This window comes from Anopheles merus, chromosome 2R (assembly GCF_017562075.2).
Source record: "Anopheles merus strain MAF chromosome 2R, AmerM5.1, whole genome shotgun sequence".
NCBI classification, from domain to species: domain Eukaryota; kingdom Metazoa; phylum Arthropoda; class Insecta; order Diptera; family Culicidae; genus Anopheles; species Anopheles merus.
In genome coordinates this window covers 8,934,570-8,950,624 of record NC_054082.1, presented here as the reverse complement: position 1 = coordinate 8,950,624, position 16,055 = coordinate 8,934,570, and the positions used below count along the sequence as shown (strand labels likewise).

Genomic DNA, 16,055 nt, shown 5'->3' with positions numbered 1-16,055 from the left:
ACTCATCGTGTAATGTAATCATTCTCACCATCCTGCAAGATAGCAGGATCTGCAGGAGTGCGCGCAGCGCAAACGGAGCGGAAAGAAGGAAGGAAGGAAGGACATCCTTTCACCATCACCATTCCCTTTGCTGTTTTGTGCGCATCTTCAGCTTGTTTAGTTTTTGCTTCATTGTTTTCGACATTGTTAAACAGAGAAGCGCATGATAATGCATGCACTCTTTATTATGGATTATGTTGAATAATATTATAAAACCCACCTGCTTTTTAGCAAGATACTGTTTTGTATCTGCAAAGCCACTTTTATTGTAAATTATTTCTCTATACACCCGCCCCTCATTACGCGATCTTCTCAGTGTATGAGGAGGCTTTTAAACGAATTAAATTATTTATTACAACAAACAAAACCAACATCCCATGATCATCATATCCCACCTACTCCATCTCCCGTTACTCCTTCAAACGTATCCTTATTCCCTTATTGTACACAATCCCCAAACCCTGGAAGCTGCGAGCTCATATAGCATCGGATCCGATGTGCGGTGTGCGTGCCGAAACGACGTGTTTGGCATGCATCATGTGTGTGTGGATGAATGAAAAAATCGAACAAGAAATGATGCGCGCAGCCTTAAGTGAGTGAAAAATACAAAACAACAAAGCCTGAAGGTGTGCGTGTGAATAATAGTCAGCTCAAACAGAAAAGAAGCATTAGAGTATACAGGAGAAAGAAGAACGAAGAGAAAAGAAGAGGAACAAGAAAAAGAAAAACGAACAGAAGAGAAGAGGAACAAGAAAAAGAAGAAAAGATAAGAGAAAAGGATCAAGAAGAAGAAGAAGAAGAACACGCTTGTGCAAAGGGAGACATGAAAGGAGAAAAGCATATACAACAACACACAAGACGACATACGCTATCCTGTGGGTGTGTATGTGTGTGCGCGCGCGCGCACTATCTGTCGTAATTCTCGTTCGTTTCATAGTAATTTTTGTATAGTTTTTATGTTTCTTCTTAATATATAGTAGTATCTCTATAATCTTTCACGTCTAAGGATGGTAGTAAATTAAGTTATATCCTCATCGCTTTTCCCATTATTATTATTTCCTCACCCTCTTCCCCCCACAATTGAGATGCAATTAGAGCAAAACTACTTGTGTGCAATCATTTCCCTCCTTTGGATCCCTCTCTGCGGGAGTCACCCCCACCCTATTTCCCTGGAGGAAGTTCATAGAACAAGATAATACAAGAGGAGGGGGTTTAGGTAGAAGAAGCTATGATGTGGTGTGTGGGCCCCAAACATTTTCCTCTATTTTTTTTTCTCATAGTTTAGTTTGGTAAGACGACTACTACGCAGATTAGGAAGAGCGTTTGTGTGCGTGTGTGTGTATAGAAAGTCTAGTATGATGTGAATGCATGTGTGTGTGTGTGTGTTAGTGTGTTTGTATGTATGTATGCGTCAGTATGGCTGTACATGACCACTTCACTGGAGGAAGTGCATAGAGGAAGAGAGATAGAGAGAGAGAGAGAAAGAGAACAAGAAAGCGCGTGTGTTAGGAAGAAGAGCAGTTACAGGACGAGTTATCACAACTTTATACATTATCCCCATTTATACAGTATCAAATTCTCCCTTTTCTCTCTAATCGAAAAACAACAACAACAACAACAACAAAATGTGCAAGAAACAGCGCGCTAGAAAACTTCAAAACAAAACTAAGTTTACAAATGTGCAGACAAAAAAAACACGATTAAACACACACACGCCTTAACAATTTCCATTTTATGAATTAAAACCACTTAGCGCGTTAAGAGAATAGTGATTGTGAATCGTTAAAAGAAAAACACACAAAAAAACCCATCGTTTTTAAGAATCTGTTCATGTCCTGTCTGTTCTATTTTTCTGTAATTTACTGTAACACACTTTCTACACGATATCGCAACAAAAACAACACGAACACGAAGTTTCGCTCCTTTCACGTCTATTTAAAAAAAAAGCCAACAACCCTTGAGGAGAGAACGAGAGAAGAACCACAACAGAGAAGTGCAACATTAAGAAGTATAAAAAAACAAACGTGTAAAGTGTAGCTAAAAAGGAAAGAGGAAAAAGGATTTAAATGTAGTAGGCAGTGGATAAGGGAAAGAGATCGAAAAGTGACCACGCCACGCGAACATGCCACCAAAAAAAAGGAAGAAAGTAAATGCGAGAACCGAGGTGTTAATATATGATGCAATAGAGCGAGTGATAACAAATGAGAAAGAGAGCAAGAAGGCAAGAGGAGGAAGAGCGAGAAAATGCGTGGTGGCATGAGTGGTGGAGAGGTAACGAGAAAAGAAAACGGAGATAGATCAGAGCCAAGAAGCATGGAAAAAAGAAAGGGTTTGGATTTAGAAAAGAAGGTGTGAGAGAGAAAACGTTGTGAAATGTGGTGTGTGTGTTGTATTGTGAAATATACTATTAGTTGTACGGAGGGAGGAAAACATGCAATTAATAATATATATTATTGATGATGAGCAACATTTCTCAAGATATGGCAAATTTACTACTCTTACCTGTAAAACACACAGGTGAAAATAGAGAGAAAAAATGAGACGATGACAAAACGAAACACGAAACAAAGAAAAGAAATGATACGTGAAATCATCATCAACAACAACAAAAAAAGCCATTCTTAGGAAGTGCAGAGAAGCGAAGAAGAAGAAAAGAAATAAAATCATTGATTTATTTATAAAAAAAACAACTTCTTTTGGTGTATTTTATTTTTATTTTCATAATTAAGAATTTTTTGTTTGTTGTAGGAAAAAAGAGGTTGTGAGAAAACTGTGTGCCCCTACATTGAGCAAATTGAGAAAGAAAAGTGGTGGCCTATTTTGTTTGCTTTCTTGCCCCACTATTATTTGGTCTTGCCAGAGGGCACAACTACTGGAAGAAAAAGGGGGCGATACACCTCCAGCAGTAGGCCGCGCAGAGTTAATGCCTCATCTCTATAACAACGCTTTTCGAGATTGATTGCTTGTGGATTCATTGGATTTGCTGTAAGCTATTGCCGACTATTTGCACTCACGGGCGTGTGGTGGAGTAAAGCACGATTGGTACATTTTGCAGTTTATTAAAAAAAAAGAAAGAAAAGAAAAGAGCAATCACAAAACCGAACCTACCGAAGAGGAGGTGTCCCCTAAAAATGTCTTTCAAGTATCTCAATCAGCAAACAGATGAGGGCCGCACGCATTGCTTAATATTCCGACGCTCGGCTGCTCGTGTAGTTGCTGCTGCTGTCCTCGGACGTTTGCCGGTCGGACTCGTTCTCCGAACAAGCGTCCATCGGGTCGACCGATTTGCCGTTGCAGTGCTTCTCCTCGCTGGCCGATCCGGGTTGATCGAGCTCCAGGAAGTACCGGTAAGCGTCCAGCGCTGCCTTGGGTGGAATATTGTGGACCGGGTGCGTCGGCAGCACCTCGTTCCGCTCGTCGCCCAGCACGAGCGGTGGGCTGTGTGTTTCGCAGTGCTGGGCGACGGCCAGTCCGCTGAGCGTGTAGCAGGTGTGGTACAGATCGGCTGGTCTGCAAAAAAAAAAAAAAAAAAACGTTTCAGAAACGTTTGTGGAAAAGGATTGCGGTTTAAGTTAAACACTTACTTGCCCGGCTTATCGATCAACCCGCCGTTGGGTCTTTGGCAGCAGATCAGCACGTACTCCTGCAGTGCGTAGCGATTGAACAGGCTCACGTTCATGATGCTCTGGTTGCCTTCCGCCCGTGCGATAAGCCCCTGCACGATCGGTACGAGCGCGCCCTGCCAGAACGAGTAGCACCCGTCGACCAGCTTGTTCGTGCGGCCCTGGAACCCGCCCTCGTACGCCATCTGCCGGTTCACCGTCCACCGGAGCAGCGCCTTCAGGTCGCAGCGATTCTCGCCCCCGAGCAGCATGAGGGCGGCCGCAGCACAGAACGAGTATCCGCCGTGCGCTTCCAGGTCGGGCGCGCCGCCAAACCCACCCTCGTACGTTTGGCATTCCGCGATCCAGCCGGACGTGCCCTCGAACAGCCGCTGCTCGTCCTCCGGCGTGAAGGAGCACAGCTTGGCGGCCGAGATGGCGCAGTAAGCGCCGCGCACATCCACCTCCCCGCCGACGTGCATCCGAAAGGCGCCGTTGCTCTCCCGCACCGACCACATGAACCGCTTCAGCGAGGGCCGATCGATCGCGCTCAGTGCCCGGTCGGTGCCGATGATGCACAGCGAGTTGACGGCCGCGTACGTCGTGGCCAGGTGCGGATCCTGGCCCGGTCCGCCCCCGAAGCCGCCGTCCTTGCCGCGGCACTTGGCCAGAAAGTCCACCACCCGGTCGAGCAGCTCGTGCGGAAAGCGCAGGTTCAGGATGCTGGCCGCATTCAGTATCCAGTACACCATCCAGGGCCGGCTACTGTCCAGGCTTTCGTACGCGGTCGAGAGGCGCTCGAGCGACAGCTGCAGGTAGCGCGCATGGTCCCCCCGGAGCAGCTTCGGCAGGGTCGCGTCGAGGGCCGCCAGCTGCTCGTACCGGTCGTAGATCCGCTCGATCGATGCTTCGGTTTTTATCTACAAAGAAAGGCGGACGAGCGCGTGAGGAAAAAGCGGGTTTCTATTTATAGCCACACACAACCGTGAGCGCGTATCACGCACTCGCAACGGTACCCAAAAACCCCGCTGCGAGGCACGCACCTGATCAATGGAGGAGAACGTTTTCCGGCCCTCGTCGTTCGTTTGAAAGCGCTTGTACTGCGACAGTGTGCGGGGCCGCTCGTTCGATTCCATGCCGCTTTTGTTCTCCCTTCGGGGGATCTCACCGACGGCAGTGCGTGTTCGTATTGCCGGATGCCGGCACGTGCTGCGCGTTAGAAGTTAGCTGATAGTGGTGACTAACTTTTAGCGGAACCTAAAACGGGGTCAAAACAGCTTGCGGTACAATTTCGTTGTGTGTTTTTTTTTCTCTTCTCCTCCCGTTTTGGTGGTGTTGGTGAATAAAAACAAAAACAGTCCAACTTTTTCTGACTGTCACTTTCTGACAGCTGCTCTCCGTCGCGTTTGACGTTTCATGACCGTCGCCAGCGCCTCCAAATCGGTGCGAATTTCCCTCGCCGGCGACGTCGGTTTTGTAAAGTGGACATTTTCTACGATTTTCCTACAATGTTTGGGGTAAATAAAATTTTGTCCGGAAAATGATTTAAAATCGGTGCGTTTAGGGTAGCGGATTGATGCGGGTAGTGAATTTGAATTTGAGCGGAAATCGATGTGAATTGTTCGTGGTACAGGTGTCCCCCGAGATACGACTGTATTTGGGACCGAAAAAATGTCCCAAAGCAAGGCGTAAGTCGAAAAAGTCGTATGTCGAATATCTATGAATACTAAGTTTATAACCGAATTTGAAGAGTTGGAATTTATGATATCGTGTATTTTATTTATATAATGTTCGATAATGTAATAATTATATTTTGAAAGCCGTTCACAATAGATATTCAAGATAGGGTAATTGTGGAATCTTTGGAAATGTGTGTATAACGATTATCAGCCCAGCAATTAAAAAAAATACATCATTTTCTTGTCAAATGACAACTTTTAACTGTCAAAATCAAAATCGTCGTATCTGCGAATCGTCGTAACTCGAGGGGGTCGTAACTCGGGGGACGCCTGTATTTAACTGTTTTGGAAAAGAAAGATGCTTTTTTTGCAACGTTTTTAGAGTACGGAAATTTAAAAATTTGAAAATAATTTTCTAGTTTGAATCGTTGAAAGCGCGTCAGTGTTTTGCCATTGTAACGGTTTGCAACCGTCGAAAGCGAAAGCTTTCAACCGATTTTGAAAGTTTTCTCCCAAAGTTCACTACAAACCATGAACTGCTGTTGTGCATGAACTCGTAGCACTCATTTTCCCACCGGATCGGGCACTCATTTTCCATCGAAGAAAAAAAAACTATGTAAAGAATAAAACTCACTCGGAACATTTCGGAGCACTCGGGCTAGCACGACCGTGAAATGCATCGGGTGTGCCACCGGTCCCTATCACCGAGCAGAAGGGTGCGTTCCCATCCTTCGCGTCAGTATCGTCGTGGATTCTGAACCGGCGTGAGCCTTCCTTTCGTACGACCGGACCGAAGCCGGCGTGCTTCAGCCAACGGGGACAGGACCGCGCTTCACATCCAGTCCAGTGGGTACGTTACCCCGTAGTGGGTCACAGTCTTGCTCGCAAAGGCAAAGGAAACCACGAATATAAAGATTGCAGTGAAAGGTACAAAGCAGCCAACGCCACAAAACCAAACCATTAGCGGGTTAAGTTGTGAGACCGATCGGAATCGTTTTGAGTGCACAAACGGGGGGAAGAGGGAAGGGAAGTCCTATTCCTTCTTTAGCCTTTCATCCATCCATCCATTCCTTCTGTGGTGTCGTCTTCCGTAGGGAAACGAAGAATTCCCTCAACATTCCGGATTGAGAGGAATACTTTTTGTGCTCGCTTTTTCTATTTCCTATACTTCTTCACATTTTTTTTTTGTTATGGAAATCTACGAGGAAATCTACTGCTTCGTATGAATTAAAATCCTCCACTCAACCGAGCACATTCCATTGCTCGTATTTCAAGCTGGAAATGATTTTCTTCTCCCTTTCTTTGCGTACAAGTGCGTACGGAATCAATTAGCCGTACCAATCCCCCCTCTTCCTGTTCCATCGTTTTATTGGATCTCCCTTTCTCCTGGATTGAAGCCTGGAAGGAATGGTTGAATCTCCACTACACAACGTCTCATGTTCACACGGACGACGACCCCGGAGACGCATTTAATTGGAAAGTGCAATGGTACGCCATGTGATAACCCCCTCCCTGATCAGGGAAGTGATTAATTAAAAAGTGTGTCCGTGTGTCCGTGTGTGTGTGCAATATAAACCGAAAGCTCAATCATATGTGGAGTGTGCAGGCGTGTGTTTGTGTGCTGTTTTGTTCGTTAAAGATGCCTGCCCTGAAGTGCAGCTTGGGGTGAATTCGAAACGGTCCGGGGCGGGGAAGGGTACAGGAAGCCAGGGTGGGTGTATTGGCTTCACGCGATATCCAGTTACGGTGTGTGATTGTGCTACTGACCCAAGAGGCCTGCGAGCAGTAGGTTGGTTTGATAGCGATGAGTGTACCGAGCAATCCGAGTGAAGTGAAACGAGAACATCTGCTAGTGACAGTTCTGGATAAATCAAACATTTACCTGGTTTCGCTTGGTTCAGGTCCACGAATCTGACCTTTTGCTGTTGCAGCGTTACAGGTATTAAAAATAGATTTTGTTTAACATTAAACACATATCGCAGATTTGTTGCAGGACAATGCTTTCGAACAATTTATTTGGGCCCAACGTGCTCCAATTGCTACCGTTCAGTGTGTTCACATGTTAATGACAAACACTTTGCGTATACGCGTATAAGCTTCCGTCGCTAAGGTAACCGACCCAAGCGCTGCTGAACTGTATGCTGCTAAACTTTCTCTAAAAAAGAAAGAGAAATCCTCTTTTTACCAGACGTTTGGCGGGCAGTGTTTGCTTTTTTTTTGTAAAGCACATAAAACAAAAGCTTTATACAAAACTTTTTTCGCAAACTACAAAACCCGAGCACCAGCACAGCAAAAAAAACCCGTTCTTTTAATTTTAATTTAAAGTACAACAAAAACACGCTCCCTCCCATTCGCATACGGTCGCGCAAAATCCCCACAAAAGTCTCCTATTCGCCTCGTAAGTAATGTAGCAATATTTATTTAGCCATTCGCTATCCCTTCGACGAGAAAGTTTCCATCTCCCTAATGCTCGGCACACACACACACACACTCACATTCTAGGGGGCTTCCTCCTGCTGCGAAGTGTGACGGTATGCGGGGAAGGGTGCAATTTTGATTAGTATTCCGGATGGGTGGTGAAAACTTTTTCTCCTTTGCGGAGGGTTTTTAAAAAAAATGGCAAAAGCATAGCTCCAGCGTTTTTTTCCAACGCACCGTTACTACTAGCCGTTTGTTTGTGGTGCTTTCCACACACTTGCACACACACACTTGCACACACACACATTCCACATGGACTCCTTGCAGTAGTGATATAATCGATCTGTTTTCGGTTTCTGGGATTTGGGTTTCGGGGTTCGGCAGCCCCCGGAAGTCCCCCAAAAGCAGAAGGATCAATCGCTGCCCGCAACGTGAACGCGCGCGCTTTCATTTGCAAAACCACATCGCAGTAGGCGTACTTGCCACCCATTCGCCATCCCATAGACAAACAGTCCTACTAATCGTCAAGGGAAACGGTGTCTCCTCTCCTTTCATTGGTGTTTGTGTGCACGGTTGTAATTGATAAGACCGTAACCGAGTGATGGTGCGTGGAACCTTCAACTCGCTTTGATTCGCGTGAGCGGAAGTTCATTTAAATTCCCCCCTCCCATAGTGATGTGGCATTTGTTGCTTTAATTGAATTCCAGCCCAACAAATTTGCACACATTCACCGTCTGCTTTGTTTTTTTTTGCCGTTCCGTGCTGGGGTAAGTACCGAGCAAGGTTCGGGGAAGATTTTCGCCTCAATCTATTCTATCGCCGTAAGTCGTAGCTAAAGCGCCAGCAGGGGAAACAACAATGTTCTGTGTGACAGATGGGACAGATGGGTGGTATGCAATTTACATTACAATAAATATAACCCGTTTAGCATGACAATAGTGACAGTAGTAGTAGAAGCAGTCTGGCGCCGAAATGATGATTAAAATGCTTTAAATTGTATCGCACCCACGGGGCGCTTTACGCTTTGCAGGAGGGTTTAATTTCCCTCCAGGACCAGGAGTTCCCGGTTCCCCCGGGAGGGGTGGATGAACAAAACGTTAACAAAACACAACTTGGCGGGTGGCGAAGAATGCAGATTCCACACACAAACACTCACACACACTCAGTTTTGTGGAGCTTTTTTTTTCTTCCCTAAATTTCCACGACGCACTCGTGCGCAATGATTGATGGAGATTCCATCGTGCCTTTTCCCCAATTTCATTCCATTCCCCCAAGGTGCGCACTGTACACTGTCTTCCGCAAGATCAAATAACTTGACCGCAGACGCGCAAAAAGCGCGCAAGCAAAAGAATCAGAGAAGCGTATCGCGCACAAAGTTTTAGCAAAGTTTCCAGTTGAGATGATTTCGACGCACTTTCTTCGCAAACAAAAAAAAAAAAAAAAAAACACGGCAAACCGGCTAATGAACTGGCCGTGTTTGACCAGGAGCCAAACTATGGTTGATTTCAACCACAACAATAAAAAAAAAGGAAAAAGAAAATGTGCCAACCAATGTGGTGGAAAAATGGAAGTTTTCCCAGTTCGATTTTGGGCGGGTCTGTTAAAGTTTTATCTTTTGCTGGATGGAAAGAGGGTAACGGCGGGAAAAACACGCATTGGAAGAAGAAGGGGCAAAATGCGAGCTGCACGTGTCGGTACCGGGAAGTGTGTGTGTGTGTGTGTGTGTGTGTGTGTGTGTGTGTGTGTGTGTGTGTGTGTGTGTGTGTGTGTGTGTGTGTGTGTTTCGTATCAATTTGTTCGCATTTGTTGCGTGGTTTGAAAATGGTAATAAATTCAAAAATCAACTCACAACCCGTCAAATCAAACAAGCTTAGACACACACACATACACACACACGCATTTGTATTTTCAATTGAAAGCGACAACACTTGCGTAAGCGCGCGCGCGCCCGCGCCCGTGTGTTGCGTACGTGCTTAGCGTCGCTCGGAGTGGGTTAGCGAAGGAAACTGTAAAAAAAGTATTTCTCTAACTGATTTTCCGTACACATTTCCCGTGTCCCTTTTTCAAATATGTATGAGATGTGTTTGGCTTCACGTACGCACCCGGTGGGAAGTTTCGAGTATGGTGGTTGGTCGGTGTGAAGCTTACGAAACCATCGCGCATTAGTATGCCTGTCAAGAATTCACAGGCCAACGCGTTGGAAGGAGTTCACGTTTCGGGGAAGGATTTTACACCACCAGCACACACCAGCAGGCAAATGAATTTATTGTTTGAGCTAGACAAACGGTGCGTGTGCGTGTGGGACGGTTGGTCGTCAGATGTGTTTGTTTTGATGACGTTTTAAATTGAGGAGTGTTTTGCAGAGTGGCTACAGTGAGCGAACGCGCATGGGGAATATATTATTGACGCACATTGGCGGAGGTCGAGCTCGCTGTTGCAGTGAGAACGATTGTGTGGAAGTAATTGTAAAAAAAAAAAAACGGTACAACATTGGAAGCTTCTTTTCAGATGCAATTGTTTCACTAAATCAATCGCTTTAAATGCATGCGAGAAAATGTAATTGGAAACAAATTGGGTACAGATATTTAGTAGATTTTACACACTTTTTGTAGGAACTAGTTAAAATTGCTCGGATGGTAGGGCTATGGACTGTTGGCTTGTTCCAAACATACTTGTTCAAAATTGCAATCAAATGTATGATTCCGTATGATTAACCGGCAAGAAACCCAAAACGGACAAAGATATAATCCGGTTCGTTTGCTGATCCTATTTAGTTTGCTTTATCCTATTTCTTTTCCTACCAAGTTGAAAAGCTCTGCTTCCTCTTTCCATTCTTATATTGAAACTTCCTTCAATCTCAACGCACAATTTTCACAACAGCGCGTTAATCGTCATTCTTCTCTTTCCATTTGGCGTGGATATGGCTATATGACTGTAAATGTGAATATGACGACAATTGTGGCTATGATAGCCTATAAAGGCTTTCGAGACTTGTTTAGTAGTTAGCCAGATAATTAGAACCCTTGCTTCTTCTTCTTTTTTCTTGGTACAACAACCGTTGTCGGTCAAGGTCTGCCTGTATCCACTAGTGAAGTGAGCTTGGCTTTCAGTTGTTTGGCTTTGCTTGGCTCACTTATTGTTACCATAGCAGGATAATCAGTCCTACGCATGGGAGCACGGTCTATTCGGGACTTGAACCCATGACGGGCATGTTGTTACGTCGTACGAGTTGACGACTGTACCACCAGACTGGCCAAGCCATCCTTGTTACGGCCACATTAAGTCACTAATGCGCTAATTCACAACTCATACAGCTCAATAAAATGCCCGTCATGGGTTCAAACCTAGAATGGATCGTCTCCCCATAGCAAGGATTGGCTATCCTGTTGTGGGGTAAATAAATCAGTCTCGAAAGCCTGTTTAGGCCGGAATGTCCGCGTAGGACGTTACGCCAAATAGAATAACAACAAGATGTTCTTTATCCGCTTGATTTCGTTCAACACTTAAATAGATGAATCGCAATGTCGTGGGGTGAGCGGGCATAAATACCTGCAGGTTCAAAGCTACAAAAATTATCCAAGCAATCCGCATCTGGCAACAACACACCATCCTCTTGCTGTAGAGAAACACAAAAATGTAGCTCTCTGTTGTGAGACGGTCTAAAATTAGATTTTTTTTTGTAATTTATTTTTATAAGAATTATTATAGGATTAATTGATTTAAAAATTTGAATGAAAAAGGGATTGTGAACTTTTATTTGAGTACTTTTGTGATGAAGATTCCGCAGATTTAGGCGTTTTATTTAAAACGAAAAACTACCAAAAACAAGCTGAGTTGTACATGTATACATTTTTTTAGCAATAAAACAGCAAAAACGGTATAAAACATAATGAGTTCCCCGCCATATTATCATCTTGATGCACCTCTATTAATGACAAATTTTGTTGATGAAAACAGAAAGAATTAATTTGGCCCAAATTGGAGGAAAAATAAACCATTTTCATAGAAGTAGTATCCGATAGAACCACAAGCACCGAATGTTCTCTCTCTCTCTCTCTCTCTCTCTCTCTCTATCTCTCGCTCTCTTTTTCTTTCTTTGTATCAATTTATTTTAACCTTCTCAAAAGCTCGATCTTTTCCCAACCTAATTGGTTGTTTCAACCATGTAAAAGCAAGCAAAAACCCATCACCAGCACAGGCAAAACAAAAAAAGACCTCTAAATCTGCAACCATTGCTCTCTAATCATATAGCAACACAGTGTACCTTTCCAGCACAAAACAAGCCCCTCCTCCCCCACCCAAAAAAAGGGAAGGATAAAACATAATTACACCCATCTGTGGCTGGATCCAGCCTGTGATGAATAGAATTTTCTATCCAGAACCGTCCATCCCGCCAACGCACGGCACCGAATCGAATCGGTCTGTGGTTCACAATAAATGCGGACTGAAAGGAGCCGAGCAGGAGCAAAATGAAAAAGAAGGGCAAAAAAGACAGCGAATATAAAATACTTTCATAGTAATTACGCTGCTAGTACACCGCTGTCACAATCACAGGTTCGTTAGCGCACCAAACGGCACGGCACGGCACTGCATGGGGTGCCGGAATTATGTGGGTTATAATTTAATTTTACGTTGCAAAAAACCAGTGGAAGATAGAGAGAGAGAGAGAGAGCGAGAGAGAGAACAAGAGAGAGAGAGAGAGATAGAGCGAGAGAAAGAGAAAGGGAAAGTGCTCATCGACGTACCGGTCCGGGTTGTTACTAGGAAGGATGATAAACTCATCATCAGCATCATCATCATCATCATCATCATCGACGCGCAATTTCAGCCCCCAAAATCAGTGGCCGTGCAAATGTGGTCGGTTTGGGTTTGAATAACATATTCCGTTCGCCTCACACTGTTGCCACTGTGGCAGCTGTTGTATCCGGTGTATCCGGCGGTACGGTACACCAGGCTAACAAAAAGGGATTTCAGTGTAGCGTGTAATTTTTGAGGTGAAAAAAAGGTTTGAGAGAGAGAGAGAGAGAGAGAGAGAGAGCGAGGAGAGAAAGAGACATAAATAAAAAAGAGATAATGAGTGTAAGGTGCTTCGGTTCGCACGGAACCACCAACCACGGTGACCTTGAAAAACAGGGGTTGGGAGGGTGTTTTGGGGTCTTAAACAACCCCTGTGCTGTCGTCAGCTTTTGCATTGACGCTGGAATCCCCACTTCAGCACACTTCGCATGAAGGAAGGAAACGGGGTCGATGTCCGTGCTTTTCACCAAGAGACACTCCAACACCCCCATAAATAGAACTTTCCGAAAAAGCAAGCCCAAAGACCCAAAATAATCCCGCCGATTGGTTTCGAAAGCAAGTTATTAATAGCATAACTGCACGCTATGAGGCTACGTTTTCACAGAAGCGCACAGTGTTATCCTTCCATGCTCCTCCCTTTTGTTGCGTCTTTTTTCTGTTAATACATGGGGTAGCACAGGACAACCGTGGGCAAGATTGCAGTACTCCGTGTCAACGCATTCTTATCACACAACAAGCCTCCCCACAAGCAATCGTACCGTTTCTATCAAGCGGGAAGTAATTTCCGACACCCATTAGCGGCAGTCCGAGCGAGCGTCGGGAGGTTTTTTGGGGTCCACCGATTGTGCTAATCGCGTGCAATTAAAGCCATACGCGACCCGATTACATGTTGCTCTGCGCTTCCCTTTAGGGCGAACACTTTGCACTTTGCCCGAACACAGTTAGGGTTAGGTGGGCAGCGAGCAGGTGAAGGTGACCTCCTCCGGGGCAGGACCGATAAGCAGGTCAGGTTTTTGTTTTGTTTTTTGTTCGAATAGTTTCCCCTGGCATTATGCGTAGTCACGGTGGGGCGGCCCCGAGCCGCAAGGAACGCTTCCACCGGGATTCAACCATCGTTAAGAGTGTTAAATGCCATCTTGCTGTTGTTGTGCTGTTGAGTTGTGCCGCAATCAAGGGTGTAAAAGCAAGAGCTTTTATTGATTTTTGGGGAGGATTTGGGTGGAGCGTACGATAACGGGATGTGATTATTCCGAAAGGGATAAAAGGAAAAATTATGAAGTTACAATTGAGTGGAATATTGTTAGCCTCGTTTGTGTTAATATCTGGAAGGAGGCACTAACTCGCCGGGTCACAATTAAATGTAGCCTTGTGTGAAGCTTTTCAGCTAATAATTTAGACGAGCTATTCTGACATTTTCTCGACGATAAGGGAAAGATTAGAGCCGTTTTTTTTTTTTCTGTTGGTTGTTCTCTTATAGAAACTTCCTTCCAAAGGCTTCTTACTGCACACAACCGAGTATGACTTTACTTCATCATAATGCTCATGTGAGAGAAAGAAGAGAAAACGGTTGATGGGTTTTAGGGTAATGTCTTTTCTCAGTCCTTGAAATATAAAATTACAACCTTCCTGTAATTACGCTTGATCCTTTCATCAGGCAAAATTAGCTACAATACACAGAAACAACAAAAAACGGGGCAAACTAACCCCAGCAACGCTTCAAATGAGGCTAAACACACGTCTTTTGCCTCTTTCGGCTCAACCTGTACACAGACACACACACACACACACACACACACACACACACACACACACACACACACACACACCACACACACACACACACACACACACACACACACACCACACACACACAGCTGGAAACGATTGTTTCGCGCAAACATCAGTTGTTCACTTGTAGCCGGTTGAAATGCTTCCCGTTTTGTCGTGAGTCTCAAGGACACAAGGCCGGGCCTTGGCAGCGGCAGCACATAAAAGTCCGTGCTGATGGTTGAATGGATGATGGAGTGAGCTTGAGATGTGCTCGGTCCGTTTTCCGTTTTTCGCCTCAAGTGTGTCGATGTGAGGAGGAGCACTGGCGCGTTTACGCTCGAGGAGTGCTGGAATGCATTGCAGGAAAAAAGTTGTGTGATAAAATGTATTTTGGGTGAGATATTTTCCTTTAAAAAAAATTTGCTCAATTTGTGCAATAGATTGTATTTCACAACCAGTGAATTGATTGCAGCACAGTGCAAGGAAGCTTTTCCTTTAATGGAGACGCATGGTAGTTTACGCAAAGTGCATGGAGGCGCATGGTGGTTCACAAAAATGGCATTAAAAATCGGTTTGGAAAAATAAATTAATCAACAAAAGTTCACTTCTCCTTCATCCTATAGCCAAAAACTACCAACTTCGCATAGCTCCACTGTATTCCTATTTCTGTGGGCAAAAGTTATCACTTTCCCTCTTTATTCCAACGGTAGCGGGGAAACACTTTGGCATATTTTTTACATAAGTGTTTTCACATGATGCACGTGTAAGCACCGAACCACCCGTGCCAAATAAATCATGGTACATTCAACCACCACCGTCTCACGCTCACAGCCGCTTCGAAACCAGAGCAACTGGAGGCTTTTTGGCAAATGAACGAACATTCCTCCGCTTGGCGCTTGCCGGAAACGGGCTGCGTGTTCGTTCCGTTGCGGCGTAGTATTAACATCGTACGTGCTACGGTCTACGTTACGCTGGCGAGCAGTTTCAGACCTTTTCGTCACAATTTTGGAGGAAGTGGGAGCGTGTTTTTTGTTTTTTTTTTTTTGTTTCTTTTATTCACGTTCACGTCTGTGTCGAAGGTCATCCACGTTGGGTGGGTAGGGGGAAGTGTGAATTTGGAATATGGTTTCAGTTGTTTATCATTCACACCGACGAACCGTGTGTGGATGCACGGGGTCGAAAAGTTCATCCAATTCAAGCAACGAACGGAAACAAACGGAACAAACAGCAGCTAACCAGCTAATCAAAACTGCTGTCTGTAAGATCTGTTCAAATATGGAAGCGTTTGCATTGTAGCGCAGTGCAGTTGCAGGGCGGATTCTGCTATTCACCTCACACACACACACACACTGGCTGCTACTGCTCCTCGGAAAGCTACCCTTATATGTAGTGGTCGTTTTGAATGCAACCATATCTGTCGGTGGTAGGCGAACCTTGCTCAGCTTGGTGAATAAGAGGACGTAGCAGTTAGACTCGCAACTGCAAGCGCAACTGTTCGCAGTACAATGTTTCCGCTGTCTCGAGCATATTTAACAACCTTTTGCCACGGTGCGGATGAGCATGTTGCTTTTTACGATCACGCGGGTTACGGTTGGTGTACGTGTGTACGAGTGTGTGTGTGTGTGCTACTACTACTAACCAGCAGCTCGCATAAGGGTGATGATGAGCGGAATGCGTAATAACAGCCACTTTGTTAGTACTTTATCGTTCTCTGTTGAGTGGAAATCCGAAGTGCAACAACAAAAAGGAA

The 16,055-nt window shown here is 44.9% G+C and overlaps 2 protein-coding genes across 8 annotated transcripts in view; one reads left to right on the top strand and one right to left on the bottom strand.

Annotated features, from left to right (window-relative positions):
* Positions 1-1,902: 1,902 nt before the first annotated feature.
* Positions 1,903-5,018, bottom strand: LOC121589251 (protein farnesyltransferase subunit beta). Its single transcript, XM_041908010.1, has 3 exons — positions 4,685-5,018; positions 3,624-4,561; positions 1,903-3,549 (listed from the first exon to the last, which is right to left on the bottom strand). Exons 1-3 carry the CDS (start codon positions 4,775-4,777, stop codon positions 3,222-3,224), a joined length of 1,359 nt encoding a protein of 452 aa, XP_041763944.1. The 5' UTR covers positions 4,778-5,018; the 3' UTR covers positions 1,903-3,221.
* A 1,030-nt stretch (positions 5,019-6,048) lies between these two features.
* The window catches only part of LOC121588212, a 95,162-nt gene continuing 85,155 nt past the window's right edge, over positions 6,049-16,055 (top strand). For 3 of the 7 annotated variants that reach the window (XM_041905918.1, XM_041905915.1, XM_041905916.1), the window contains exon 1: positions 6,049-6,170. The gene's annotated coding sequence lies outside the window, so the exon portion shown is untranslated. Of the gene's footprint in view, positions 6,248-6,717; positions 7,260-16,055 lie in introns of all 7 variants that reach the window. The other 4 variants (XM_041905914.1, XM_041905913.1, XM_041905917.1 and 1 more) reach the window with 3 other exon arrangements.